Raw genomic sequence first — 26,978 nt, forward strand, 5'->3', positions numbered from 1 at the left:
ATGGCTTACCGAACTTGAAGGTTCATCACCGAATTAACCAAAGCCCTGTCCTGGGCCAACAAAATCCAGTCTCCTTCAAATCCTATCTCCCATAGATCCCGCCTGAGATTATCCACCCATCTACGTCTAGGTCTCCCCAGCGGTCTCTTCCCCTCACGCTTCCCAAATAGTGGACCCAACCAACCAGATGGCTTACGGAACTCGAAGGTTCATCACCGAATTAACCAAAGCCCTCCACAGACCCTGTCCTGGGCCAACAAAATCCAGTCTCCTTCAACTCCTATCTCCCACAGATCCTGCATGACATTATCCTCCCATCTATGTCTAGGTCTCCCCAGCAGTCTCTTCCCCTCAGGCTTCCCAAATAGTGGACCCAACCAACCAGATGGCTTACGGAACCCGAAGGTTCATCACCGAATTAACCAAAGCCCTCCACCGGACCCTGTCCTGGGCCAACAAAATCCAGTCTCCTTCAACTCCTATCTCCCACAGATCCTCCCATCTATGTCTAGGTCTCCCCAGCAGGCTTCCCAACCAATGTCTGGTGCACGCTACATGCCCTGCCCATCTCATTCTTCTTGACTTAATAACAATAACCTTCATAGGGTTAATAATTAAAAATAACTTTCAGCGGGGAAGAACAACCAAATTCTGTACGGGGCAGTGAACAAGACTGCAGTGTCATACCTGCTATACCGTGGCTGAAAACAAATGGTAATTTAGCATTGTGCTATCGTGACACATTTCCAGTCAGAATGTACTTAACATGATGCACAGCTTATAAATGTTAAATACATTAATTGCACTTTATCTGTTTTCTGAGGTATGTTTCCAAAGTTGGCTCTGCTCTCATATTCAGCTAATAGGTTACCAGTATGCAGGAAGATTTTTATCAATTTTCCATTTTAAGGTTGGTAGTTGTGATGATTAGGGATGGAACGCAGACCTTCTGAATACCAGGTTAGTATGTCAACCACTAGATAATTAATGTTAAATTTTAAAAAAATAAAAAAGAAACATAAAGGATTCTATCAGTGGAACGACAGCTAGTCAGTCTCCTGAAGGTGGGGTAAAGCCAAGTTCCAGAACATTATGTATAACAAATAAATATCAGACAAGTGACAACGTCCAACATAATAATAGTACAACTGAATCTACTGTTGTCACATAACTTTAAAAAACTATGAGACTAATAAAATCTGTTATAATATTAATAATAAGAAATAGAAATAACATCGATGATCAAGCAATCACAGCAAAATTAGAAACTGCCTTACAGACAGCAACTTAAGAAGAAGGGATTACTATCTTGAAGTTTCAGCAAAAGAAACAATTTTAATGAATGTGCAAGGAAGAAAACATATAGGAATAAGCAGTCACAGAGAATCAATGAACAGAATAAGCCAATGAATGTAACTGCTTTTGATACTTGATATCAATTTTTTATAAAAATTGCTACAGAGAGGAAATTACACAATATTCTCTGAAGTTCTTCCATCATCTCCATCATGACAACTGTACCTGAAAGCTCGTTCCACTTCAGTGTCTGAAAGAACAGTCCTGGATAGTGGTCGTACTGCCCCTGTCGCTATGCCTTCAGATACACAGTCATGCACCTTATTCTTAAACTCAATGGATCCAGAGACCACTTTGGATAACATGACTCCATGGAAGCTTGTCCTCTTTAGGAACACCTCCATGCCTACATGTTGGATTCACTCACAGATAATTTATGTCACAAAGACCAGCAACACTATACAACATATGTTATATAAAACTATAGTTCCTTTTACTAGCATCTTTGCCATAATAAGCAATTCCTAATAGCCTACAATATTGTTCCATAGCTTTCTGCAATGACTGGAATTTCAAACCTTTTATGGTTTGCGACCTTTAAAATGTTGTGGGCAGGGACAGTACGTTAAGATAAGTATGAAATTACTTATGGTATTACTTTTCACAGTAATTACCAAATGTATGCACAATATGAGCAGTGTGCATGTGTAACTACAAAATAAATAGTGCCTTGAATTCTGCTTCTCCTTTGATCTGCACAAACCAAGCAGTAACAAGCTGAGCATCTTACTCCTTTCAAATTTTTATGAGTCAAGAAACTTTATCGAATGATTTTTGTGCCATGATGCAGAAACGAACTGTCATTTTCTCCTGCCCAACTATAACATTTCTTTGGATGATTCACACGTCAACTGGCAATACCACTCTTTGCTGTGACACTTTTGTTTCGTATCCAGTACGCACCATTCAGCATGGTGTGCATTGGTGGTTAGCAGGATTCACGACCCATCAGTACATGGGTTCGATCGGGACCGCGACATTTAACACCCCTGCTGTGACCCCCTTTTGTGAGATGATGATGATGAAAGTGGAGTAATTGTTGGGATGCCACGGAGAAACCGGGGAAGCCCCCGGAGGAAAACTCCGTGTTGCCTAGACCACGGCCTTGCCCAACACAAGTTATAAATTCGAACCCGAGACCCCAGGATTACAAGGCCAGCGTTCTAACCGCTAGACCACCGTGGCGGTGCTGTGACACTAATAACTCTACTATAAGCAATGTAATGAGAATTAAATTTCTGTGTCTTTTGTTGTGGTCTTCATGGCAACTTGTCAACAGTGAACTGAGGGCAGTTCAAAAGATTACAGTCATGTCATGGAAGAAGGAAACAAAAGTTTCTTCTGTGATGCACATGTTTACATGATCTTCTCTGGCTGTGACTGAACTCAGTACACTAATGGCATAATGAAGCATGTACCGGCACTTATCCTTGGCCTTTTAACAAACATTGCAGTGAAGGAATATGGAAACATTTTTATATTATGTTTTGTATCATGAGCATTACACCCCTCCTCCCTTGGTGATGCGATTCATGGCCTCCAGCACGTGTAACCTGTCTACCTCACCTGATGTTCAAGCAACTTTGGCCAGTGTTTGGAGTGTAACAAAACATTCTGAAGGCTGATGTTACGAGGTGGGGATTTACTGTAGCTTCTTCAAAGATTACAAGTTCCCTGAACATGAATAGGACTGCCAAGTTCAAGTGTCTCATGTATGGACTAAGCAATGATTGTTCAACATGGCAAGAGTGTGCAGTTATCAACAGACATTAAGAGAGCGGAATAACACTTTATTATGACATGAGAAGTGTAACGAATAGAGAACAACTATTTTAAGCATTTTTATATCAGTAGCTTCAAGAACAGTAAAGAGTAAATCATTATCAATTGTTTTGGAGTACTTAACAAATCCATAAGCTATAATGAATCCATGTGAAATCAGTAAAATTTTTACAATACCAATAGTGTTGTTCTTCTGAAGATTAAATGTTCCAATCTCAAGGAACTGTCCTCGATGGGCAAGACAGCGTACAGAGGCCTGCAGCTTTTCCTCAGTGAGGGAGTTGAAAACAAGGTCCACACCTCTACCATTTGTCTCTGACATGATGAGTTGCTCAAAAGAGGTGTCTCGAGAGCTGCCAATATTGCGGTCCGTCAACTGGGAAAGAAGATTATATGCACACGTGTTTGACAATTTGTATACATTAAAAGCAAGAGAACTACCTTCAAATTACAATACATTATCAAAAGGGAGCATAAGATGACTTTACACATCCATTGTGAAAACACTCTAGGAATCTTACCTTCAAGGCCAAGTCCTTTCAATACCTGTTATGGTTGCATGTCTTAAAAGCGTATTATTTTACTTTTCATTTTCTGTCACTGTTCTCTAACCAGTGTTATAAATAGGGAAACCTGGAGGAAGAAAAATTTCCATTTCTGAATTTACATTCTGGACAGTAACGAATATTATGTATTCTATAAGGAACATACATCCATTTATAACTTGCAGGTCTAGACAAAAAGTTCTGCACTTTCTTTAACAGTGATGTAACAGATTCTCCTTGCTGAACAGTCTCAACATCATACCAATGCAAATCCCTATAACACATGTGGTAAGTTAAAAACATTCCAGAATACTTCAAACAGTGTACTGTGCCTGGGTCAAAGGCATGGATCCTGTACTATCTCAATGCATGAATGAGAATATTAATTATGGTAAAAATATAATTTATGATTCTAGCCACAGTACCAGTACTCAGTTCTTTGGTACTAGACATTCTTGATCATCTCTCATATGTACAAAGAAAAACAGTATTTTGCCCAACACAGAGAAAACCAAAATGTCCCACAATCTTCTCATGTTGAGGCCCAAATTTCCCCCCATACTAAACACCAAAAATTCAGATTAGATATTTGGAACTTATGACAGCTGCTGCCACGTCATGCATCACTGAGAACCCCCAGAGTCCACCCAGGCCAAAAACAAAAATTCACAACCAAGAAACCAGACACAAATTATGAATGTTCCTGGTGGAGGTATGGGAACATAATCTAACAGGACAAGCTGACAGCTGCCCCACAATCAGAAAGAATAAAATAAAGAATATAAATAGGAAAATAGCACACATGTTCAGTCCTCCAGCAGATGGCTGAGACAGTAACGCTGTCATGTGAGAAATTCCATAACAGAGCACATACTTCATTATTTGAAAGGGAACTCATTTGTTGCATTGTGACTAGAAATGTTTTGGCACTGACAGGCTTTCGTAGAAGGTGATTATGTGTATGCACAACTGTTTGGTCATGATGTTGCCACAAGCAGGCAATGCAGAAAGCTGAGCGGGGATGGGGAGCAGTATTTGAGTTCTGTGACAGTATGTTTCACATCGAAACTTCGATTTTTAATGAAATTCACACATAACACTCAGAATCTGTAAAATAATTCAATTTATCATGGCGGAAAATCTCCCCTATGTGTGCATGAGATAGGAAATAGGCTGTTGAAATACCTGTGGAAACTGTTTCTTCATGAATGCCCGTTTCTCCTGCGTGCCAACAGTAGTGAACACTGTACAACCTGCGTGCAGACAGATGTTGATGGCTGCCTGGCCTACACCCCCGCTCCCTAAGTGGACCAGCACAGACTCACCCTTTCTCATGTGACCGATCATCTCAAGTGCATAGTAAGCCTGTTCACAATAAAGCAAAGCAATAAGTTTTTATTTTTATGTTAAATTCTCTTTAGGTATAAAGGTGGCTCTGTTCTGGGTTGTTGCACTGTGTAGTTTGGTAGAGGTCTGCTGGTGTTTCGGAGGTGCATGTTTCCTGATGGTGGTGGCACCAGCCACCTCTGAAAGATCACAACTTTTATGAGCCTATACAGTAAAAGAACTCAGAAGATGAAGATTGCTGTCTTTTGGGTTGTTGCTCCCTGTAGTCTGATAGATTTCCACCAACATTTCAGAGGTCATACTGCCTGTCATCAGGGCAATGAATGTTAATCGCAGTATGACTTCTGAACCGTTGGTGGAAATCTACCAGAGTACATAGCGTAACAACCCAGAAGATAGCCACTGCCATTTATACCTGAAATCTCATTTTCTTTAGGGGACTGGCCCTTGCCCAAGTACCATGTCATAAAGATAAATACAAGGTGTGAATGTTAAGATTCACAGTTTCTTGATCTCAAGATCACTAGTAGACCTGGGGGCATGATGAATCTCTTTTAAACTTACATGGGCTGGAAAACTTTACAAAAAAAAAAAAAAAAAATCTGTTTTTTCAAACTTGTTAAATAGTTATACATACATCATACAGCTTTAATATGTTCCATTGATCCATAAGTTAGTGAGATGACAGTAGACATAATAAACCATGGATATTAAAAAAACACAATTCACAATTTATACATTGTTAAATAATTATCAATTATTTGCACTGACTGGAAATTCTTTTTAGATAACAAAATACATAATAATTCTGTTAATAACAATTGGAAAGTGTGTGTTGATGCACACATTAAACTGAATTTTGAGTGGATTCCATCTGACTTCACCATATCCAGTTATACATATTAATATATGAAAGTAGTCAATATTATGTATTAGAAACAAAAGAACTTCAATTTATGTCAATAACTTGATCTATACTAATTTGTTCAATTACAGCACATTCTCTGTACTACATAAAGTGGAATTTAATTTATGCAGGTGCTACTTATATACCCTGCAGATTAATGGTAGAACTTTTAGAAACCCTCAATTACTGATAGCAGATATCCATAATGATTTAAGTGTTGCCCATTATATCTTCTTCAGTAATATGCATCAGTGATGTTTTACAGTAACTTGCAGTAGACAGATTGTGACCATATTTTATTACTGTGTTGCTTTCCTTGCTGGCCTACTACCACTGAACAAGGTTGCATTCTTTAGCTGAAAGATATTTGTCTTAGTGATCAGCAGCAGAATAAGAAGACTCTAAGCTACAGTTTATTAGAGGTTGTAACGTTACATTTCATACTGCACTTAATTTAGAGATCAATAAATAGCACTGTTTTAGACATCATACTTAATTTAGAATTTTGTGGTACAGCATACGTTAGCCTTTCATATTTAGTTTAGATTTATTTCGGTGCAAATAAACCCTTCGTATCTTATTTTGTCGTCTGTTACAAGAAAGACATTCAAAAGTAAGCATGTTGCTTTGACAACAAAATAGTAATACAGAAGCTAGTTGAAAGAAATTTCCACCAAAAATACAGCAGTTACATATGGCACGGGAGAAACAAATTTCTGCGAATAAAGAAATGAAACAATAACTGTTCTACCTATCATTATTCAAACAACAACTTTTTTAATTTGTTATAGATGAAACCACAGAAAGATAATGTGGATAGTTTTCCTTTGTCTAGATCTGGAATATATGGAGCTCTTTATTTAAGCTACCTGAACATATTCACACTGTTAGACACAAGGCCATGTGTTAGGAATAAAGTAACAAAAATGGAATTGACAAAATATGTAGTATATGCAGGAACTAATAAAAAATACATACAGAAATTTAGTTGGAAATAATAGTCACAACAGATATGCAGGCACAGAACTGACTATAACATTACAACAGAAATCAGAGACATAAATTTCAAATGGAGAGCCCAGAGGTGTCCTGTAACTTTGGCTTATTATCAAATCTGAAATGATATAGTGTACACTAAAAAATGTGTCAGATAAATTCAACATTAATTGAAGCCACTTTGTAGTTTTGATATAAGATTCTGAATGCTTAAGAGTAAATGTCCTAATATTTATTTAACTTCATCACTCACTGTTGCATAGGCTACAGGCACAGTTGCTGCATCCTCAAGAGTCCAGTGCTCAGGCACATTCCACAGCAAGTTCTGGTCTGCCAGCACCATCGATGCCAGGGCTACAGAAGTGAACATGCCCATAACTCGTTGCCCATTCTGGTCACGTCCATAGAACTCTAGCCCTTCAACACAAAAATTCTTTAGTAACAAATTCCAAGTTTTCCTGAAATACAAAAAGCTGTGATGTAATATATAAAACAAACTATTACATTATGTGACGTGGAGACATATATACGTGTGTGTGTGTGTGTGTGTCCCTCAGAATTTCATGTTGATTGTGCAATTTCTCACAAGGGCACAGGACGTTCTTTAATAGTGAATGGAGAAACCAGCATATAGACACAGAGGACAGCGTAGATTTTGAAAGCTGACAAGAGAACTGATGAGCAGTAGACTATTATTTAACTACATAATAATTACTATTGGTTGGTTGGTGATCATTTCCTGTTAAGAGATTTTGGGCTCTATGAGATAATATTATAGCCATGGATATGTTGTTAAGGTCGTCCTACTATGTGCATGTACACAGTGAGGCACAGTTGTTACAACTTAGATATAAAATCATGTTTAAGACTGTACTACATTAAATCATACTACAATCTTAGTTACGCAAAGATACATAGTGATTTTTTTTGTTAAAAAACATTAAATTTAAATTTTCATACATTGATTTGTAAAAGAATAAAGAAAATGTGTTTTTAAGTATGACTTTAGATTTTTTCGCCATTCTTGATGGGAAATTTCCTAGTATTTGTAATCAACTATAATTCATCTTCAGAAATAACAAATTTAAACCTACATGCCCTTTTTTTTTTTTTTTGCTATCCAACTGGATCAGAATACGTGAAAGTGGGTGGTTCTTATGAACACAATAACCAACCTTAAGGTTCCTTATATACAGGGTAAATTCTTGGCCACATTAGCAGTTTTCAAATTCTTAAGATAGCTTATAACGCTATGAAGTTAGTTAATTCGACAACCTAACTTTCATTTACTCTCTGATATACTTCTTGTTCATGAAGTTGAACAATCACCAAAGCAAAGATTACAATAGGTGCATACTGCCCCAAACAAAGTACATCAGTGTGTGAAGGGCACGGCACTTCACAGTACGGTCAGCTCATTAATTAACTATTTAGTTAAGACTGAGGTTCTCATAGCAGTAAAATTATTAATGCTGATGAATTCTTTATGGACTTGTAGGCAGACATCAACATTTCAGAAACACATACTGCCTCCACCTTCAGGGCTTCAACCTACAAGTCCACATGGTGTTACTTTCCAGGAGATCAGCATCGATACAGTTGTTTAATTAATTAGTTGACTACAAACACAATACCAGGCTATATCAATGTGGAAGCAGAGTATGTATGAGATTTGAGATTCTTATTGTAGCGATGACGTCAACTGTGGTTTTTAGGTTGTGATGCTGTGAAACCTTGTAAATGGTTACCTATGTTTCAGAGAAAGTATTACCCCAGTCTTCAGGGTCTTCTGTTCTTCAACACTTAAATTAAAATATTATTTTAAAACAAGAGTGCACGGTGTAGCAACAGGAGCAGTCACAGTCAAAGGCAGAATAGTTTTCTTAGCATCGTCTAGATTCATATATCACGTCTGTTCTCACCAGATCCACCCGATGCCTGGAAGGTTTCTCAGTCAGCCTTCCTGTTGCTGTCGTCACATCCTTAAAGTTAAGTGCAGAGTAATAAATATGCACCAGTTCTTCATTTGGTTCCAACTGAATGCTGAAACATTCCACATGTTAACAAAAATCTGACTGCCTACATTCACGTGACTTGTTAACCTATCAGCTGATATTATTCTGCAGTAATACAAATCAACTCAGTACCACAAAAGTGGTTTTTAAGCAATGGAATTCCTTCAGGTTTCAATGAAACAGAATCCAATTCAAAGTCTGTCAAGTAAACTGATGGTTTAAAAGTAAGACACTGGTCTACTGAGAAAAAAACACAAGGTTCAAAGATGGTTATTTGAACGTAGATAATTCTGTATGATTTCGCAGTTCCTACATACTACTGATAAAGAGATAACTTTTAAAATGGAAATACTGTAAAGATGGAGAATTAGTGTGTATTTGATCAGTTTAGTAGATATCACATGAAGATTCTGCTAGGAGACTTCAATGCCAAAATTTGTCAGGAGGATAAGTTCAAACCAACTATAGGAAGTGAGAGTTTACATGAATTTAGTAATGACACTGAGGTGAGATTAGTGAACTTTGCCACATCCAAAAATCTGATTGTCAATAGCACAACATTCTCACATCTTTATATCCATAAGCACACTTGGATGTCCCCTGATGGGATCACCCATAAATTAATTGATCACGTTTTGATCGATCAGAGGAAACAAAAATCGTATAGGGGAGCGGACTGTGACACTGACCATTATTTAATGATAGCAAACAGGCGGGGAAGATATACAGGATTGAGAAATTCGGGGTCAAAAGACTGAGTGATGTAGAAACTAAGCAAGAGTATCATTTAAAATTTCTGCAATCCCAGAGAACGTTGAAGATAATACAGAGAACGGGGAAGTAGGTGTCAATAATATACAGGAATTCAACTACACAGTAAATTATTTACTCAAATTAGGAAACTAAAATAAAAAATGTAGTGTTTTCAAGAGGGAGCATATTTGTTGAAGATCTATTTATTGCTACACATACTTTCAGGATGCTATATCAAGTGGAGCTGCTACTACTATCCCATATTGTTACTGTTAATTATAGGAAACTGGGGTGGCCTCAACTGACATAACATTATTATTGAATTTTGTCAGATTAGTTGCCTGATTCAAAAGTTTAAAAGTGTTAGGAATGGACATATAAAGACAGCATAATAATGTGATTTTTTTCTTAAGAAAGTAAAGCAAGCTCACTTGGCATTAAATTTTAAGTACATTTATTCTGGTCCCTCATCACTATAATGGAACTTTAAAGTAATCACATTACTGTGTACAAGAGTTGATCAGCACCTGTCAGGGTCCAGATTTCCCTCCAGCCACCTGAAGCTGGAGAAATCTCCTCGGGTCATTATGCTGACATAGGCATGTGGCACAGTAACAGTGCACAGCTGTCTAGTGACAGGTGTCGGTATGACCCCCACTTTCCATCACTGTATACATTCATAACAAGATCTTTAACCCGTCGACGTGGTAGTTTAAATACCCCGCATATACTGCTGTCGTGCTGTTCCTGCGGTAGTATTTTTTAAATGCCCGTTTAAATTTTGCTGTAAAATACTCTTTTTTTCATAACTTTTGAATTATATGAGATATAATTATGAATTTCTCACTGAAATCCTCTTAAAAGATGGTTTTATAATCTTACCTTATAAGATGAGATGTGTGAGCAGTGGAAGCAAGTCGATTAGAAGTTTAGTTTCATAAAAAAACGGAGTGTACAACAGCCGGTTCTTTGAATAGTAAGATCTAAGTGTAGGCTTTTGCACAATGCCCATCAACATAAATAGAGCCAAAAGAACGTAAATTTCGCCCACTGTAACATCTTGCCACTTCCTAATCCTAGAGCGAAATGTGAGAGGATTGGCACTTTTTGATATTTCTTGCTGAGCATATCTGTTGGTTTGAACAGCAATGTGCTGCACAAGTGCTATATCAAAAATATTTTCGAATAAACTCACGACATCTAGTTCAGCAGTGTCGAACTGGGGACCACATACATTACAAAATGCTTCTCGTGAAGCAGGAAATGAGTCTATATTTTCCCACAAAAACTTGTTGGAAACCACACCTGCATGTACGATGTCGTCCTGTCGACCACGTCTACCATTATCACAATCACTATCGCTAAACACGACAGTTCCCGGTGTCACAAACTGTGTATAATCAATGTCAAATACACTATCATCGTCCAAACTATATTCACTTATACTATCATCTTCTAAAACTTCATTTAAAACTTGTATTTCTTCAAGCTCCGTCAAGGGTCGACTTGTCGAAGAGAAAGCCATTGTAAACTACCAGGTCAGGCGTTTATTTTTAGACTCTCCCTTGCAGGTCATTGGAATGTAACCCTGTTGCCACATGTATACACATAGAGCTTTATTTCCACAACAGGCGAGAACAAACCTCATCGCGCTGGCGTTATTTATTCCATACTTATGGGCGTTTTAAATTAGGCTTTGAGGCTCGCGTGTTTATACGTAAATCCACAAGAACTTTAATTTAAATGCCCGCGTGTGTACACGTAAAACCACGTCTGAGGGTTAATGGGCGTGCTGATGTATCCAGAATAAAATAACACCTGAAAATATATACAAAATGTTTCAGAGATCTCATACTGAAATATACCTTCTGCTTGTTCACTTATATATTTAAGTTTCCTTGGCTTACGAGTTCACAATACCTCAGATTGGAAGAAACACATTGAGTATATTATTATTCCCAAATTAAGCTCTGCGTGCCTTGCCATGAGAATAGTCATACCACCCATGACAATAGATACTTTAAAGCTAGTTTACTTTGCTTATTTCCACTCTGTGGTGTCTTATGGATTAATCTTTTGGGGGAATTCAACAGACAGTAATAAGGTTTTTCACATGCAAAAGAAAATAATTAGAATAATGGAAGGTGTCAAAAGCAGGGTTTATTGTAGAAAATTGTCTCGTAAATTTAATATACTTCCACTTGCAAGTGAATTCATACTCTGCTTGCTATAATTTGTGGTGGAAAAATTGGATAATCTTAAAAGAAATACAGATGTACATAATTTAAATACAAGACGTAAACATGACCTATGTGTGCCAAATGCTAACTTTACTAAATATCAGAAAGGGGTGTACTATACAGGTATCAAGTTGTTTAATAATCTTCCACCAACAATTAAAAGTCTAAATTATGATATAAAGGTATTCAAGCCTGCATTGAAAGATTACCTCTTCACTCACTCTTACTATTCTGTAGACGCTTTCATCTCTGCTGAAAATCCATAAACTTTATGTATATCTATAATCTATATGTAAAGTCACTTTTGTATTTCTATTTAAAATTCTCAGGTTATGTACATTGATATGTGAAACACGTACTTGTTATTGTGTCGAAAATACAGAAGTTTATGTATATTGAATGAAGTCCTGAGGTTTATGTATATTGCAGAAAATGACTTGTTCTCCATCCTTTGATTGAGTCCTAAGAAGGATCTATGGAATGTAAATAAACTCTACGCTCTAACATACCTGAATACTGCACTTTCCTAACCAAGTCACAAACACTCCAGGTGCCTCATTCTGTCTGGTTCTTCACATCTCCACCTCCACCTAAGCTGCTTCCCCATCACGCACACAACTGATCTTCTGAAACACTGATATTCAGATAACTTTGTCTGCCATCTCTTGGTAATATTACTCCACACACTACAGATACAGTTCACGAGAAAGTTGCCACTAAGCACATCCCCTGATCTCAAGCTCCTCTTTCAGACAGACAAGGCACTCACACTGAATCTATAACAGTACACCTCCTCTGAAAGCAAGGAGATCGCATGAGGGCCTGAGGTCTTCCTTGTGGCATTGTGAGGCATGCTATGAACACCCCATACTTGGTCACTAGGAATCAAAAGTGGGCAACTGTGGTGTGGTGTGGTGGCCACATAACCAACATTACAACCTGTAACCCTAGCTGCTTACTTCTAGCTTCTTCACTGCGATAAGCTCTTGCACAAATTTAAATCAACAGCTACTGAATTTCCACATGCAAGTCACAAAAACAGAGGCTGCCACCACGTGTCTGTGGGTCATCCCAACCGCATCGCCTGATGAATTGTGTCCATCATGCACAATAATCATGTCAGCTCCCGGTGCAAAGTCTTGCTAACTTCGTAGTAATGGACTCGAAACTGCGTAACGGCTGGAGTATCCCATATGCTTGCATTCACGCCTGTCTGAAACAAAACCATGTACAGAAATAAACATCCGCATTAAGAGACCAGTATTAATTCTTACTACGAAGTCACTCTACACCACATTAATAACCTACTGGCAACTAATCCGGCCTTTCGTGCAACCAAAATATTTCCCACTTTACGTACTTCACACAGGGGAAAGATGACAAACATCAGTTCAAATAAACTTGCAAGCCCTGGCAATATAAGAGAGTAAATCTGCACTCGACTGGGCATGCATCCTACCACCACGCCGTCCGAAGTAAACAATAACAGCAGAGGAGCTGCGCCATTTTCTCGCAAGCAGGGACGGCAACGTCTGAAAAACAGCGAACACATCCCGCCACCGGCGGAGCACGAGGGATATTCAATGATCAATATGTGCGCACCCTGACGAACTCCTCTGCCATCTAACGACAAAAGGGCTGAAGTAGATGTCTTACCTAGCACACTCCACTGCACTGCCGAACGAAATGCTGCCTGAAATACCACTCCACAAATTGTAAAATCATAAGCAGAAACGGGGTTGCTGGAAAGTACTTCCGTAACCGCCATTAGTTACATCTTAGCCCTTAAAAATGACAGGAACTACAAACAAATGAAGGCGAAACACGCCTACCGTCACCTATAAGAAACCAACTACCAAACATAATCATAACCTAAAATCATTTATGAAACCAACCACACGGAACAACACCTAGGATCGTAAAATACAGCTCAATCAACTTAGCACGAAGCACTATGAAACAAATAACACACATTTCGTAACTAGATCGCCTACATTCTGGCACACATTGCCTCTCGGTCACCCGAATTGTTACTGAACCCAGCGACGTTTCACACCCTGCTTAGATCAAAACCAGACACAAATCTTTAATACCTACACGACTATCTATAACACAAGACACCGAGTGAAAGCGTCCACTGCTAACCGTAGTCTCGGACACGAACTTCCACTCGTCAGACTTCATGTTGGCATGTAGACACTCAACACCTCACGCGGATTCAGCAGCGACATCTTCCCTGTTTATTCAATTCTTGGAACTAAATTTGCAGAAACTAATAAGATGAAACGCGGGCTGCGTCAATTAATCAGGCCAATCAACATCACATATAGAAAACCAACTACCAAACATTTCCATAACCTAAAAATCTTCCATCATTTATGAAAACAGGTAGGATTTCGTAAAATACTGCACAATGAACTTAGCGCGAAGCATTCTTAAACGATTATTCCATATGTCGCCACGGGATTGTACTGCACGACTCTCTTTAGCACACCGACTGACTAAGCCCACTGGTAACCGTACTTACGAACACGAACTTCCCTTCGTCAGACTTCATTATGGCACTTGCAGCACTCAACACCTAATACGGACATTCCCTGCTCGATAATTTCTCACAACTAAATTTGCAGGAGGGCGTAGACCTTCTGCTTGTTCACTTATATATTTAAATTATATCCTTTTATTGAGACATGAATAATGCAGTCATTCGAACTGATGAATCTAATATGAATTATTCTAAGGCTCCTTATTATCATCATAATGTTACTAAATAAGTTTAATAAACATTAAAGTTCATTGTCTTCACACAAAAGGAACATGTATTTAATTCAACCTTTTGAAACTCCATGAAACAGAGTCTTTCTTCCAAGCTGATGGTCACTCAGCTAGTAAAGTAAGTCCCGCCTTTCAAGGAACCCAAAGGTTTGTTGCCAACTGGTCCTTATTGTGAGCCACAAGAATACAGTTCACAGCTTCCCATCCTATTCCAATAAGATGAACTTTAATATTATCATTTCAACTAAGCCTCCATCTCCCATGTGGTCTGACTGATTAAATTTTTTTATCTGGATAAGTTTAAATGAATAACAATGAAGTGCCTGTTTCCATTTGTGATCCTTACAATTACTGATTCAGGATGCTAATCTACAGGTCATCCTCTCAACCACAATGCTGTAAAAGCTGGACCACATAGTATGTAAACACTAAACTCACTTCCAAACAAACATTTATTTTGACCTATCTAAAGAATTAAACAAAATTAAACTAACCAATTATAACTTTAAATTCATTACGTAATTTCAGTGCCAATTCACAAAGTCTCTTGTTTTAATTTCATGCCAGAAAATCAGCTATCACTCCCAGAAAAGCAAGTAAGCTCTTATGCAACTGGGGAACGACAAAAATCAGCACATATTAAAAATTCTCTCTTTTTGATTCAGACAAAACTAAGTTACATTCATCTACAGAAAAGTTATGAATGAAAAATCCACACTTTAGGTGCTACAGCAAGAACAGGATATACAATAACAGAGTCATAGCTCTATACCCTTAACATGACAAACAATCAAACATGCAATATTTGAAAATGAATAAGAAAAGAGTGAACCAACTCAAATCAGCTAATCTTCAAGACAAAAATGTACATTATAACATTTTATCTAAACATGAACAATTATGCAAATTTAAGACAGGTTTTATTTCAACAAAAATTCTGATTGTGGACTTTATTGTAATAGTGAAACTGGCATATGTTCCAAGAATTTATAAATAAGAACAATAAATTAAATAAATCACCATCTCAGATGGAAATTTTATTTTAAAACATAAAATAATATTTATAAGTCAAAGAGATTAAATATTGCACAAATGTTCAAATCTTAGAAATCAGGTGAAAACTTGTTAACATGTGGTACTTTGTTCACTGGCAGTAAAAAGGTTCAAGTAGGAGTCTCTAACCTTACAAAGTTGGTCTCTGGCTCCTTGCAGATACAGTTCATGAGACCCAAAATGCCATTGAGTGGTGTATCCTGAGCTACAAGGATAATGCGATGCTTAGTGTTGCTTTGGATGACAGTCTGCATTTGTGGCAGCCAATCATAGTTCTGGACTGCAATGTAGATCACAACTGGATTTTCCACCATCAATCCCTGAAACAGATTCCACATACGCTTTCTACCAAAATATATATTCTAACAAAAAATCATTTAGTTTACCCAAAGTTTCTTGATGAGCTGATGATCATACTGCCACCTCTGGCTTAACTGGGATTACTTTTTATTAATCATTTTATGGAACAAATCAATGTATTACTTATACAGCATTAAATAACATAATAATTACACTGGATGAAGTGAAAAGTATAAAGAAGGATGATTCAGTATGACCTGTACATTGATTATGTTGTTGTGGGTTGTGATGCCTTGTAGATTTATAGGTAGAATCCAAGATTTCAGAGAAAACTACTGTTTCTACCTTCAGCCTTACACGGTGTCATAACCCAGATGACTATCATCATATTGTCATCTTTACCATAGTGAAAATGTCAGATCTCACAAAGCTGCACAGTGTTCAATACGTAGAAGGGTAAGCATGCTGCTCAGGCGCATGACTCAAACAAGTTAATTGCAGTTTCAGAGCATAATCATACTCTAAAACGGGTCTCTGATGCTCTTGTCAACCCAAGGTGGTAGATTTCCTCTTATATTATGAAATGGAATTACATAACTTGTAAAATTTACTGTAAAGACATTATCCTTATTTATACAAACTGAAAATCTCAGAATGCCTTTTCAGTAATTTCACTCACATCCATACTTATGTCTTTTATTCGAGTTTTACTTTTAATCAGTTAAACACATACACATATAAAAGAGGCTAAAAAGCAGCATTACAATAGACTTATAGCAAAATCAGACAATAAAATAAAAACAACATGGAACATAATAAAAAGGGAGACAGGAAAAATATATTTATCAGAACAGATGCCATCTCTTCTAATAAACAATGAAAAAGTAAATGATCCTGGAACAGTGGCTAATGCCTTCAATAAGTTTTTTCTAACAATTACTGAAAGCTTAAATTTAAATCAAACAGGGACAGAAGATGCTGTTTCCATTTTAAAAGCTGCATTTCCTGTAAACTTTTCTGGCTTTAATATCATTCCAACCACCGAAACTGAGGTGAAAAGTGTAATAAATTCCCTCAAATCAAAAAACTCATCAGGTTATGATGAAATAAGTAAAATTTTGAAGGCTTGTTCAGTTCTAATTAGTCGTCCATTAACCCACATTTGTAATCACTCATTATACACAGGCATTTTCCCTAACCACCTTAAAATGTCTGTAGTACGACCACTGTACAAGAAAGGGGACGAAACCAATATGACAAATTACAGACCAATTTCGCTTTTAACTACTTTTTCTAAAGTGCTTGAGAAGATTATGTACAATAGATTAAGTCATCATATGCATGCTAACAACATATTAGTCCAGGAACAATTTGGCTTCAGGAAATGTGTATCCACTGAAGATGCTGCTTTCAAACTAACAGACAATGTGCTTAAATCTATTAACCAAAAAATGCATGTTGGAGGGAACAATAAAACATGGAGTTCCCCAAGGGTCAATTTTAGGTCCCTTGCTTTTTATAATATACATAAATGACCTTCCTCCAATAATAAAAACAATAAATACTTCAACAGAACCCATAATATTTGCTGACGACACAAGTGTCATAATTTCAAATAAAAATTTTGATGATTTCTGTTCAACATCAAACATAGTTCTGTCTCTTATGAGTAAATGGTTTACTGCTAACAAGCTGACCCTAAATCTAGATAAAATTTATAACAAATAACTCACCACAATGTGTTTTAAGTATTGGTTATGATGCGAAGTATATACAAGAGTCGATAAACACAAAATTCTTGGATTTGAAAATTGATAATCACCTAAATTGGACTAATCATATTGATAAACTGATACCTAAGTTAGATCTCTGTTGCATGTCAGCAACACTGACACACTCAGATCAGTATATTTAGCCTATTTTAACTATTTAATGAAATATGAAATAATTTTGGGGGGAAATTCATCAAACATCAAAAAGATATTCACTTTACAAAAGAAAATTGTTAGGTTATTGGCTGGTGTAAAACCTAGGAATTCATGTAGAAGTCTATTTAAGAGATTAGAGATCTTAACTCTTCCATGTGAATACATATTCTCATTAATGAACTTTATTGTAAATAACCAAGAACTCTTTCAAACTATACACCATGTCAACACAAGGAATAAAAATCAGCTCCATAGACCAATTGCCAACCTCTCACGTTTTCAGAAGAGTGCATATTATGCAGGGATCAAAATTTTGAACAATCTATCATCAAATCTCACAAGTCTCGTAAATAAAAAGGCACAATTTAAACCAGCATTGAAAAAATACTTAATTACACACTCCTTTTACTCTGTCGATGAATTCCCAATGTCTACAGATAAGTCGTAATTTATCCTTTGTATTTTTGTGACATTTATATGACTTGTATTTGTATAACATGTATTGTATTATTATTACGACTTATTCTACATCCTATTGTCATCTGACTAACTTATGGATCCATGGAATGTAATAAAGATGTATGTATGTATGCAAGAGTCTTTCTGCCTGTTGTTTTTTGGGGTGTGAAACTTGGTCTCTCAAAAAAGAGAAGAGAGTTTGAGAGTACAGGTCTTGGAATATGTTTGAGATTTTAGAAGAGATCCGGTAACAGAATACTGGGAACAATTACATAATAAGAAGCTTCTTAATTTATTTTTTAATTAAAACTTTTAGTGCAGTTGAATTAAGAAGGATGTGATAGGCGATCATGGAACATATATGCGGCATATGAGAAATACAAAGTTCTGATCCAGAAATGTAGAGGAAGGAGACAGTTTGGGAAACCTATTAAGAAATAGAATGATAATAGCACATCTAACATTTCTGAGGAACTACTGGCATACATAAATTACAGTATGTGATGTATTGCAGGCAGCATTTCACACAGCAGGTCAACGGAGTGTGCTTCGACGTAGATCTACTTCAGACCCATGGTCGGTAGATGGCAGCAGAGTCTGTTACAGTGCGCAAAGAATGATAATCGAATATCCCTCATTCTCCCGCGATGGCGGGATGTGTCCGCTGCTTTTCAGATGTTGCCATCCCTACGTACGAGAAAATGGCGTAACTGTTGTGTAACTTTTCTGTCCACTGCATTTCTTCTGTCATATATATTGCGAGGTCGTGCAAGTTAATGTGACGTTATTTGAGCGTTTGTTGAATTTATGTGTGTTATCTTTCCCTTATGTGGAGGACTTAAAGTAAGAACTATTTCGAACATGTCATTTCATGCAATTTATATAATCTTCATACATTCTACATGACTTCTGCTTTGAAGTGACTCAGAATAAATAACAGGATTTTGTGATCACAGTGATGAGTATTCAACTCTCATAAGAATAATCAAATTTACGATCAGTTGAACAAGTTTCGGTTTCTGAAGGAAGAGGCTGTATTACAGAGAGAAGAATATTGGTGATTTCTATCCTAGACCCTTATAAATTAATTATTGTAGCTGTTAATTTTATAACAGAATAGTAAGACAAAAACAGAAAATACAGTGGAGTCTGTATAAATTTTATACAGGCTCTCCAAGATGATATTGAAACACTGCAGCCAAATGATAACAACACAGAAACTGCTGAACAATGCTGACCGAAACTTTGCAGCAGAGCTACAATTACAAGTTGAGATACTGGTTGGGAAGTGGAAGAAGTTGGTAGAAGGAGCAAAACATTTGTTTGAAAGATGCTTTTAGAGGGAAGTAAGATGGTAAGTTGGATATTCCCACACCTGGTTTAAAACCTGGCCGTAATATTGGAATAAAACCTGTAATTGTCTCATTCTTGCCATTTTAAAGCGCACAGCTAAAGAAAATGACCTGTCTGTGGTGAACGCATCTTTTCATGTGTCTCACTGGTCTGTGCAACCGTATGGAACTGGTATCAGCAGGATGAAGTATGTAGGTATGTATACAGCACTTCAGCTCACTAGAGAGTAATTATAATCAGGCATACTATAAAGTATAGATAGAAGATGATGGTGTTGTTCTTCCAAGTTGTGGTGCTCTGTGGATTTGGAGAAACATACTGTCTTTGAAATTTGGTGTCTTCCTATGAGTCTTCTTGATGTCGCAACCCAAAAAAAACAACATTGTCACTTTAAAATCTATAGTAATTTGGAGGAGTTGCAACAAATGCTTCATTTTACTGCCAGTTTTCAATTTTATACTTCAAATTGATCACTTCATTTAAGTTGGTAAATGTGATTTCAATGACAATATAGAAGTTGTTACCTCAGTAGATCAATGCCAAAAATAACTTTGAAGTCTGATTCTTAACTTAAAGAGATTCTGTTTATGATATTATGAACCTCCATTAAAATATAGTTGTATTATATTGTGGACATGACAACTGTTATATATGTATGTGTTATTATAGGTTGTATTTGTTAACAGAAACTGAATGGTTTAGTGCTATCTGAAGCAAGATGCGTAACTGAAACATTGCACATTCATATTTCAGGTTATGTCTTTGGTGGTGATGTGTTAAGGTTCTTCCATGGGGGTGATGAATGCCTCACCATTCCATCTACTTGGACCGATCAACCTGGACAAAAGTAAGATTTGTGTTATTGGAAGGGATGAAATACAGTTATGAGGTATGGTCCTTTATATGTTTAGAAAGGAATTGTTTTTAAAGAAGATGGCTATCTGCTGGGATGTGGCGTCGTGTAGTCTTGCAGATATAGACGTGTGTTTTGGAGGAGCTTACCATCTCCGTCATCAGAGTGATGATGCAGGCAATAAGCTCCTCTGAAATGTTGGTTGATATATACCATATTACATGGTGCTATATCCAAGAAACAACCATCTTCATACTCATCTTGAAATTATCAGATCTCACTGGAATATTTTTAATTTTTATAATTAAATTTTTTCATTCTAATTGTGTTAGAAATTGATTATTTAGGAAAACGGGATTTACCCTTCATGTCCAAAGTGTTAGGTTTGTGATGGTCAATTTAAATTTTTAAGCAGCTGGTATGGTAATTCTGTGTAGCCAGTCATGGTACAAGTCTGTAACAGAAACCTGGGGTATGAAGACAAAGAGTGGCCACGTGATAGTTACTCCGTTGGCAGACGCACGTGGAAATGAACACAGAATTTTTTTTTTTTTTGTGTTATGTACTTAGAAACATGCTTCAACCTGAATTGAAACCTGTGATTCCAGTCTGAATGGTCCATATCATAGAACGCACAGCCATGGTGATCTGTTGTATGCAATTAATTGTTAATTTCTTTCAGCATTGTTGTTCATGGGGGTGGCAGTGTAATGAGTCAAGCTAGATCGCTGTGGTGACTGGAATTGGCAAGAACCAAATGGGCAGGCGGCTTCATCAACTGGTATCATCCGATGAGGATCCGCCACCTTACTACTGTTCGATACTTGGGAGTTAATGAGAACAATGAGCTCTACCTAGTAAGAAAGTATGTTAACTATGGAAGATAAATAGCATAACCATAGAATAAGAGAAGTATGGATTTTACAGAAATAGGTTGTGAAGTTGGAACTGGCTCAGGGTTGTATCCAGTGGTTGACATTTGCATTAGCAGTGTTGAACCATTGGATTCTACTGCCAGTAGAGATGGCTGGCAACTGAGAAGTCACATAACCCATATTAAAATATTTGCTGATGGTTTCAGTTCAATACAATTTAACTGGATTAATAAAAATAACAATACTGCTGTGAGTGTACGAGGCCCACACATGGCACGTCATGTTTTAACCTCCTCGCACCAGTCCGTCAGTCGCCTTACAGCAGTTGAAGTGCAAGGATAATTTCTTCAGAAGTGCAAAAAAGTGTTCGACCATTTCATTCTTACTTAACATGGCCATCATGAGTTTATGATTACATTTCCAGATTCTCCTGTGCCGAAGAAATTGACAATTTCTTGTTTTTGGTGAACTGTTTTTTCTGTAACAGGAACTCTACACTGCAGTTCATTAAATTTGAGCGAAAGCTTGAGTGCGTGAATCACCGAACACAATGGACATTAGCAACATATAATATAAAATGTATTTTTGTTTTTTTTCTGATTTAAGCTTAATTTATTTTTATTTAGAATAGAATGTGTGTCAGGAATGGGTTGCATGACTTTACAGTCGTTCTGTGCATATGCTCATATAAACAGAACTTGGGCAGAGGTGGTAATGATGTTTTAGGTTTTGTTCCTCAGAATCTGAAGCAGTTTCATTTCTGCATTACATGAGATTGAGGCCTACATGCATTATATACAACGCCTGACCCATCAGTAATTATAAACCTTATAACATTTAACTAGAAGGACCCCAAGAGTAAACAGTCTTGCAAAGATTTACTACAACCCAAGTATAAAATATCCTTACTATTATAGGTTTATGACTTACAGTTTTTTCTTCAATTTCTCCCAATTAGAAAACAAATGATTTTAATGAGTTGACACGTATTGTAATATCGTACGCTCTTGAACAGAACAGCTGGGCAACTGGTGTTAATAGCTTTTGCTTTGAAAGTTAGGATGAGAGTATATTCATCTCTGTATTGGAAAAATTCATGTAACATTTTACATTTTTGCACGCAGAGATGATGCTACACTTGCCACGTCCACTTTCTGCTTGCGACAAGAGAAGGATGACCTAAAAGTGGTCCTGGAAGAAAAGGATCTAGAAGTGATCGGAGCTCCCATCATCAAATATGGTGACAGTACTGTCATTGTGCAGCACTCAGATTCAGGGCTGTGGCTCTCGTACAAGGTCTGTATACGTATTGTCCGTCGACTAAATTGGGTCGTAATAGATGTGGTGGAAAGTAAGGTGTTTACTTTTCAAGTTACCAGATTTGTAACGTAAGAATTTGAAATAATTATATTATATTAAATAAGTGTTGACAAAGAGAGTTGCAGTTTTACCTGACAGTCATTGCACAATGAATAATAATGTGGCATTGTAACATGCAGTTATGGAGAAACTAAATACTATCTTACTGAAACTGTTCAGAAGCAAAATTTAAAATGTTTCTTCAAAGAAAAAAATCTTGTTAAGGACACCATAGAATCATTGCACTAATATGAAGTTTAATAAAATAAATGAAAATAAGCTGTAAAATATTTATAGCAGATTCTGTCACAGCCTAGCATTCACACTAAGATAAATTAATTTTTATAAAATATTTATTCCAATACTGCACTTTCTTTCTTTCAGTCATACGAGACAAAAAAGAAAGGAGTTGGTAAAGTTGAGGAAAAGCAAGCTGTACTCCATGAGGAAGGAAAGATGGATGATGGTTTAGACTTCAGCCGTAGTCAAGAAGAAGAATCTAGAACGGCCCGTGTGATTCGAAAGTGCGGTTCTCTCTTCACCAACTTCATCATGTATGTGTCTTCTGATATACTGCAACAAGGAAAATGAATGAATGTTAATGAATGAGTGAGGGAGAGTCTTAACCTTTATTGTCCTTGCATCATGGCTTATGCACAATTCATTTGGCCATGCATTGCAGTAGTACGATCATTGCTGAATCATCAAGCCAGTAATCTGATAATGCAACATTTAAATTCTGTATTCGTGTATAATAAAATTGTGGCTTTGAGATAGCTTTAACATTATATTTAATCGTATAATCTATTTGTTGTTACCTTCTTGTATTTATTATTGTGCTGTATCTGTAATAGGCCTTTTGGATGTTGATGCAGCACACTAATAATAAAGAACTTAATTAAAATGAGACCAAAGGGCCGTATTTCATATTTAATTTTTTACAGGATAGTCTGAACTTATATTGTACGTAAATGTCTGAATTAATGTCATCTTTATTCGATCAATAGTTATTTATAAAAATTTGAAAGGAAATTTAAAAATGTACAAGCATTAATTTGCTGTGGTAAACTTCTGATTATCCAGGCTAATGAAGATAAGATGCATGAATAATCAAAATACATGGATACTCAAAAATATTTCTTACTGCATTCACAAATCCGCCACGGTGGTCTAGCGGTTAGAAAGCTGGCCTTGTAATCCTGGGGTCTCGGGTTCGATTCCCGGCGGTGCCCGAATTTATAACTTGTGTTGGGTAAGGCCGTGGTCTAGGCAACACGGAGTTTTCCTCCGTGGCATCCCAACAATTACTCCATTCCCACACAGAAGAAGGCAATGGCAAACCACTTCTGGATCATCTGCCAAGAACGTATATGAACAGGTCCCAGTCCGAGAAAAGGATGGAAGGATCCTGTTCATATGGACCTGCCGTCAGACAGAACACCAAATAAAAAAAATGAAGTAGAAGAAACAATGATATAACTTGATAATTACTACAGTCAATTTTGTTGCCCTTCTTGTAAATTGGTAGACTTCTTCCACAGCTTATGCAATTCTTCCTTATTCCAAATACAGTTAAAGAGTTTCTGGATCTCAGAATATAATGTTTCATCTCTTCCTTGAATCAGTTCTGCCAGAATTTGATCGCTACATGGCAGTTTTTATCTTTTAACTTTCCAATAGCAATTTCAACCTCAAGAAAGGTACTAATGGATCAGCTCTGTGTGTTTCTGTCTGCCAACATGATTGGCCCTATGTATGTTCAATAACTGAGAGAAGTAATTCTTCCACGTGTTCAAAATGTTGTGGGAATCTGCAAGCAGATTACTATTCTCATCCTTTATCAAGTTACTTCTAGGTTTGTAACACTTCTTAAATCCATTTATATCTCTTAAACATTTTTCAGGAGAAAAATTCACTATAGTTAGACTAACCACATACATGATGAACGTCTTCAGACTCCGAGAATGATCTATGTTGAATCTTGAAAGTTATTCCGTATTTTGGCAAAAATTTCAGTTGTTGTCTTCGGTGTGAACAACACGTGGTTGGGTGTTTTGAAGCCTTATATAGAACAGGCGGTACGTGACAAGTTGAATGTGATGAATCTGATAGGCAGAACAGAAGAGTAGGCTGTTATCCAATTGGTGATGAGCACATGATTGAGGAAAAGAGGTGATGAAAAGTTATATAAAGACACGTGGTAATGAGAAAAAGCGATACAAGCAATTTTGGTGACCATGAGACTAAATTCCGGAAATGCTTGCTACTTCTCAGTCCAAGATATTTTGTCTTCCCGTCTGATTTCTAAGAACTTGAAAATTAAAGTATACAAAACAATAATCTTGCCCGCTGTTTTGTATGGGTGCGAAACATGGTCTCTCACTCAGGGAGGAACACAGATTGCAGGTGTTTGAGAATCGGGTGTTGAGGAGGATATTTGGGCCTAAGAGGGAAGATGATGGGGCGTGGAGAAAACTGCATAATGATGAGCTTAAATATCTGTACTGCTCCCCCAGTATTGTGAGGGTGATTAAGTCGAGAAGAGTGAGATGGGCGGGACATGCAGCGCGCATGGATGGGACAAGAGGTGTGCACCGGGTACTGGTTGGGAAGCCTGAAGGGAAGAGACCGCTGGGGAGACCTAGACGTAGATGGGAGGATAATGTCAGGTGGGATCTATGGGAGATAGGAGTTGAAGGAGACTGGATTTTGTTGGCCGAGGTCAGGGTCCAGTGGAGGGCTTTGGTTAATTCGGTGATGAACCTTCGGGTTCGGTAAGCCATCTAGTTAGTTAGTTAGTTATGTGACTCAGGAAATGTGATGATGAAAGGGTTTCAATGACTATTTGGGTAGGAGAAGAGTGTATTTTTATGAGCTGCAGGTTTGGGAATACACTTTTAATAATTCCATACAGTATGTTTATAAGTAGCATAGATAACATGACACTAATTTCAAAATACATTACTATTAAATTAATATACCAAGTAAATAACAACACATCCACATAAGAATACATGCATATATGTTATTTTCCATATGCCTAAAAGTTTATACTCATGACCATACTTGAAATTTACATACATGATTGCAATAGTATAAATTACAAAATTAAAAATTCATCATTAGAGTGGAAGGTGTGTGTCGAAAGAAATTATTTTTAATTCCACTTTAAATTGTTTACTCTTAGCTGATATATGTTTATTAATTAGATTTTTATACTTCTGGTATTTGTACCAACTGCGCAGTATGAGGCAAATGGGGTACTAGTTGTCAGATTGCCCGCTCTTAATTTACTGGTCTGCAAATGAGACTTTGCAGAGCACTATTGAGTTCACTCAGTGATATTCATGTATAATAATGTTTTCACAGACTCAAAATGAGGAACTGTACATGACATCTGATTGTTTCAGACTGATCACAACCGCACGATGCTATTTCAAGTTGGTCGCATCGATTTGAGGCTCATCAGTCCAGACAGAAAGCAAATTCTACTGCACAAGCACCTGAAAGATGTTGCTAGCTGCATCCAGGTACTGATGGGCTGGAGGTTATGACCTGGAATATGTACGTGAAAGTGGGTTGAAAAGTAATGCCTCCTCTTAAATAACACGTGAATTGGAAGGAATCTTTTTATGAAACAAAAACGTATACAAAATTTAGAGTTTATTCTTCAAAATCGTACATTATTTTCCTGCAGTTACCTTCTGCTTCAATGCACTGATGCCAACGATAAATTAATATTTTTTTAAAATCTATTCTTATAGAGCTCTGAGTTTTGTTTGTGCAAAAACTTGTCTCACAGTGGGCTTGCCCCATAAATGTTCCTTGAGCTTAGGGAAGAGATGAAAATCGCTCAGTGCAAAGTCTGGGCTATATGGGGGACGAGGTAAGAGGGAAAAAGCCAGGCATTTAATCGCTTCTCGTGTTTGAGCTCTCAGTGTGGCGACTGCATTTTGGGATGTTGCTGATTTTATGTAATGAGGGACAACCATTAAATCTGAACATTGTATCTAATCCTTAAATAAGTTGACAAAAAGATTCAAAAGAGTTGATAACAAAAACCACACAATCCTTCAACATAA

General features: G+C 37.0%; 2 protein-coding genes and 1 long non-coding RNA gene across 14 annotated transcripts in view; 2 read left to right on the forward strand and 1 right to left on the reverse strand.

Moving 5' to 3' along the window:
* The window catches only part of LOC147871734 (fatty acid synthase-like), a 32,176-nt gene extending 18,005 nt beyond the window's left edge, over window positions 1-14,171 (reverse strand). Inside the window, exons 1-7 of one of the 10 annotated variants that reach the window (XM_087360266.1) lie at window positions 14,039-14,171; window positions 12,451-13,154; window positions 10,584-11,519; window positions 8,856-8,976; window positions 7,187-7,350; window positions 4,869-5,048; window positions 3,316-3,514 (exon numbers count right to left, since the gene is read on the reverse strand). In XM_087360266.1, the coding sequence (XP_087216392.1) occupies window positions 3,316-3,514; window positions 4,869-5,048; window positions 7,187-7,309 (502 nt within the window). In that variant the 5' untranslated portion in view covers window positions 7,310-7,350; window positions 8,856-8,976; window positions 10,584-11,519; window positions 12,451-13,154; window positions 14,039-14,171. The other 9 variants (XM_087360269.1, XM_087360267.1, XM_087360268.1 and 6 more) reach the window with 9 other exon arrangements.
* Window positions 14,172-14,254: 83 nt separating this feature from the next.
* On the forward strand, window positions 14,255-18,594 carry LOC147871735 (uncharacterized). The gene is made up of 2 exons (XR_015538370.1): window positions 14,255-14,329; window positions 15,077-18,594. It is a non-coding gene; the product is annotated as an uncharacterized LOC147871735 (long non-coding RNA).
* A 711-nt stretch (window positions 18,595-19,305) lies between these two features.
* On the forward strand, window positions 19,306-23,684 carry LOC147871736 (ryanodine receptor-like). Of its 3 annotated transcripts, none has more exons than XR_015538326.1 (5): window positions 19,306-19,810; window positions 19,899-20,004; window positions 20,563-20,656; window positions 21,345-21,519; window positions 22,662-22,798. XR_015538326.1 is itself a non-coding variant. In XM_087360199.1 (5 exons), exons 3-5 carry the CDS (start codon window positions 21,454-21,456, stop codon window positions 23,485-23,487), a joined length of 453 nt encoding a protein of 150 aa, XP_087216325.1. In that variant the 5' UTR covers window positions 19,306-20,004; window positions 20,591-20,656; window positions 21,345-21,453; the 3' UTR covers window positions 23,488-23,684. The 3 variants fall into 3 exon arrangements, 1 of the variants encoding a protein (XP_087216325.1); XR_015538325.1 differs by having other exon boundaries at window positions 21,345-21,527; window positions 22,662-22,797; XM_087360199.1 differs by adding an exon at window positions 23,281-23,684 and having other exon boundaries at window positions 19,306-20,004; window positions 20,591-20,656; window positions 21,345-21,527; window positions 22,662-22,833.
* The last annotated feature ends 3,294 nt before the right edge of the window (window positions 23,685-26,978 follow it).

The sequence above is a fragment of the Zootermopsis nevadensis genome, unplaced genomic scaffold (genome assembly GCF_977971745.1).
Source record: "Zootermopsis nevadensis isolate Lab colony 2312 unplaced genomic scaffold, Znev_1.0 Znev_ptg000040l, whole genome shotgun sequence".
Lineage (NCBI taxonomy): Eukaryota > Metazoa > Arthropoda > Insecta > Blattodea > Termopsidae > Zootermopsis > Zootermopsis nevadensis.

Bases quoted from the DNA above. Each gene is read 5' to 3' on its own strand.
- LOC147871736 (XM_087360199.1), top strand. From the start codon at position 21,454: ATGAGGATCCGCCACCTTACTACTGTTCGATACTTGGGAGTTAATGAG. The intron at 21,528-22,661 runs GTATGTTAACTA...TTTTGCACGCAG, and splicing joins GAGCTCTACCTAGTAAGAAA to AGATGATGCTACACTTGCCA. The intron at 22,834-23,280 runs GTCTGTATACGT...TCTTTCTTTCAG, and splicing joins GGCTGTGGCTCTCGTACAAG to TCATACGAGACAAAAAAGAA.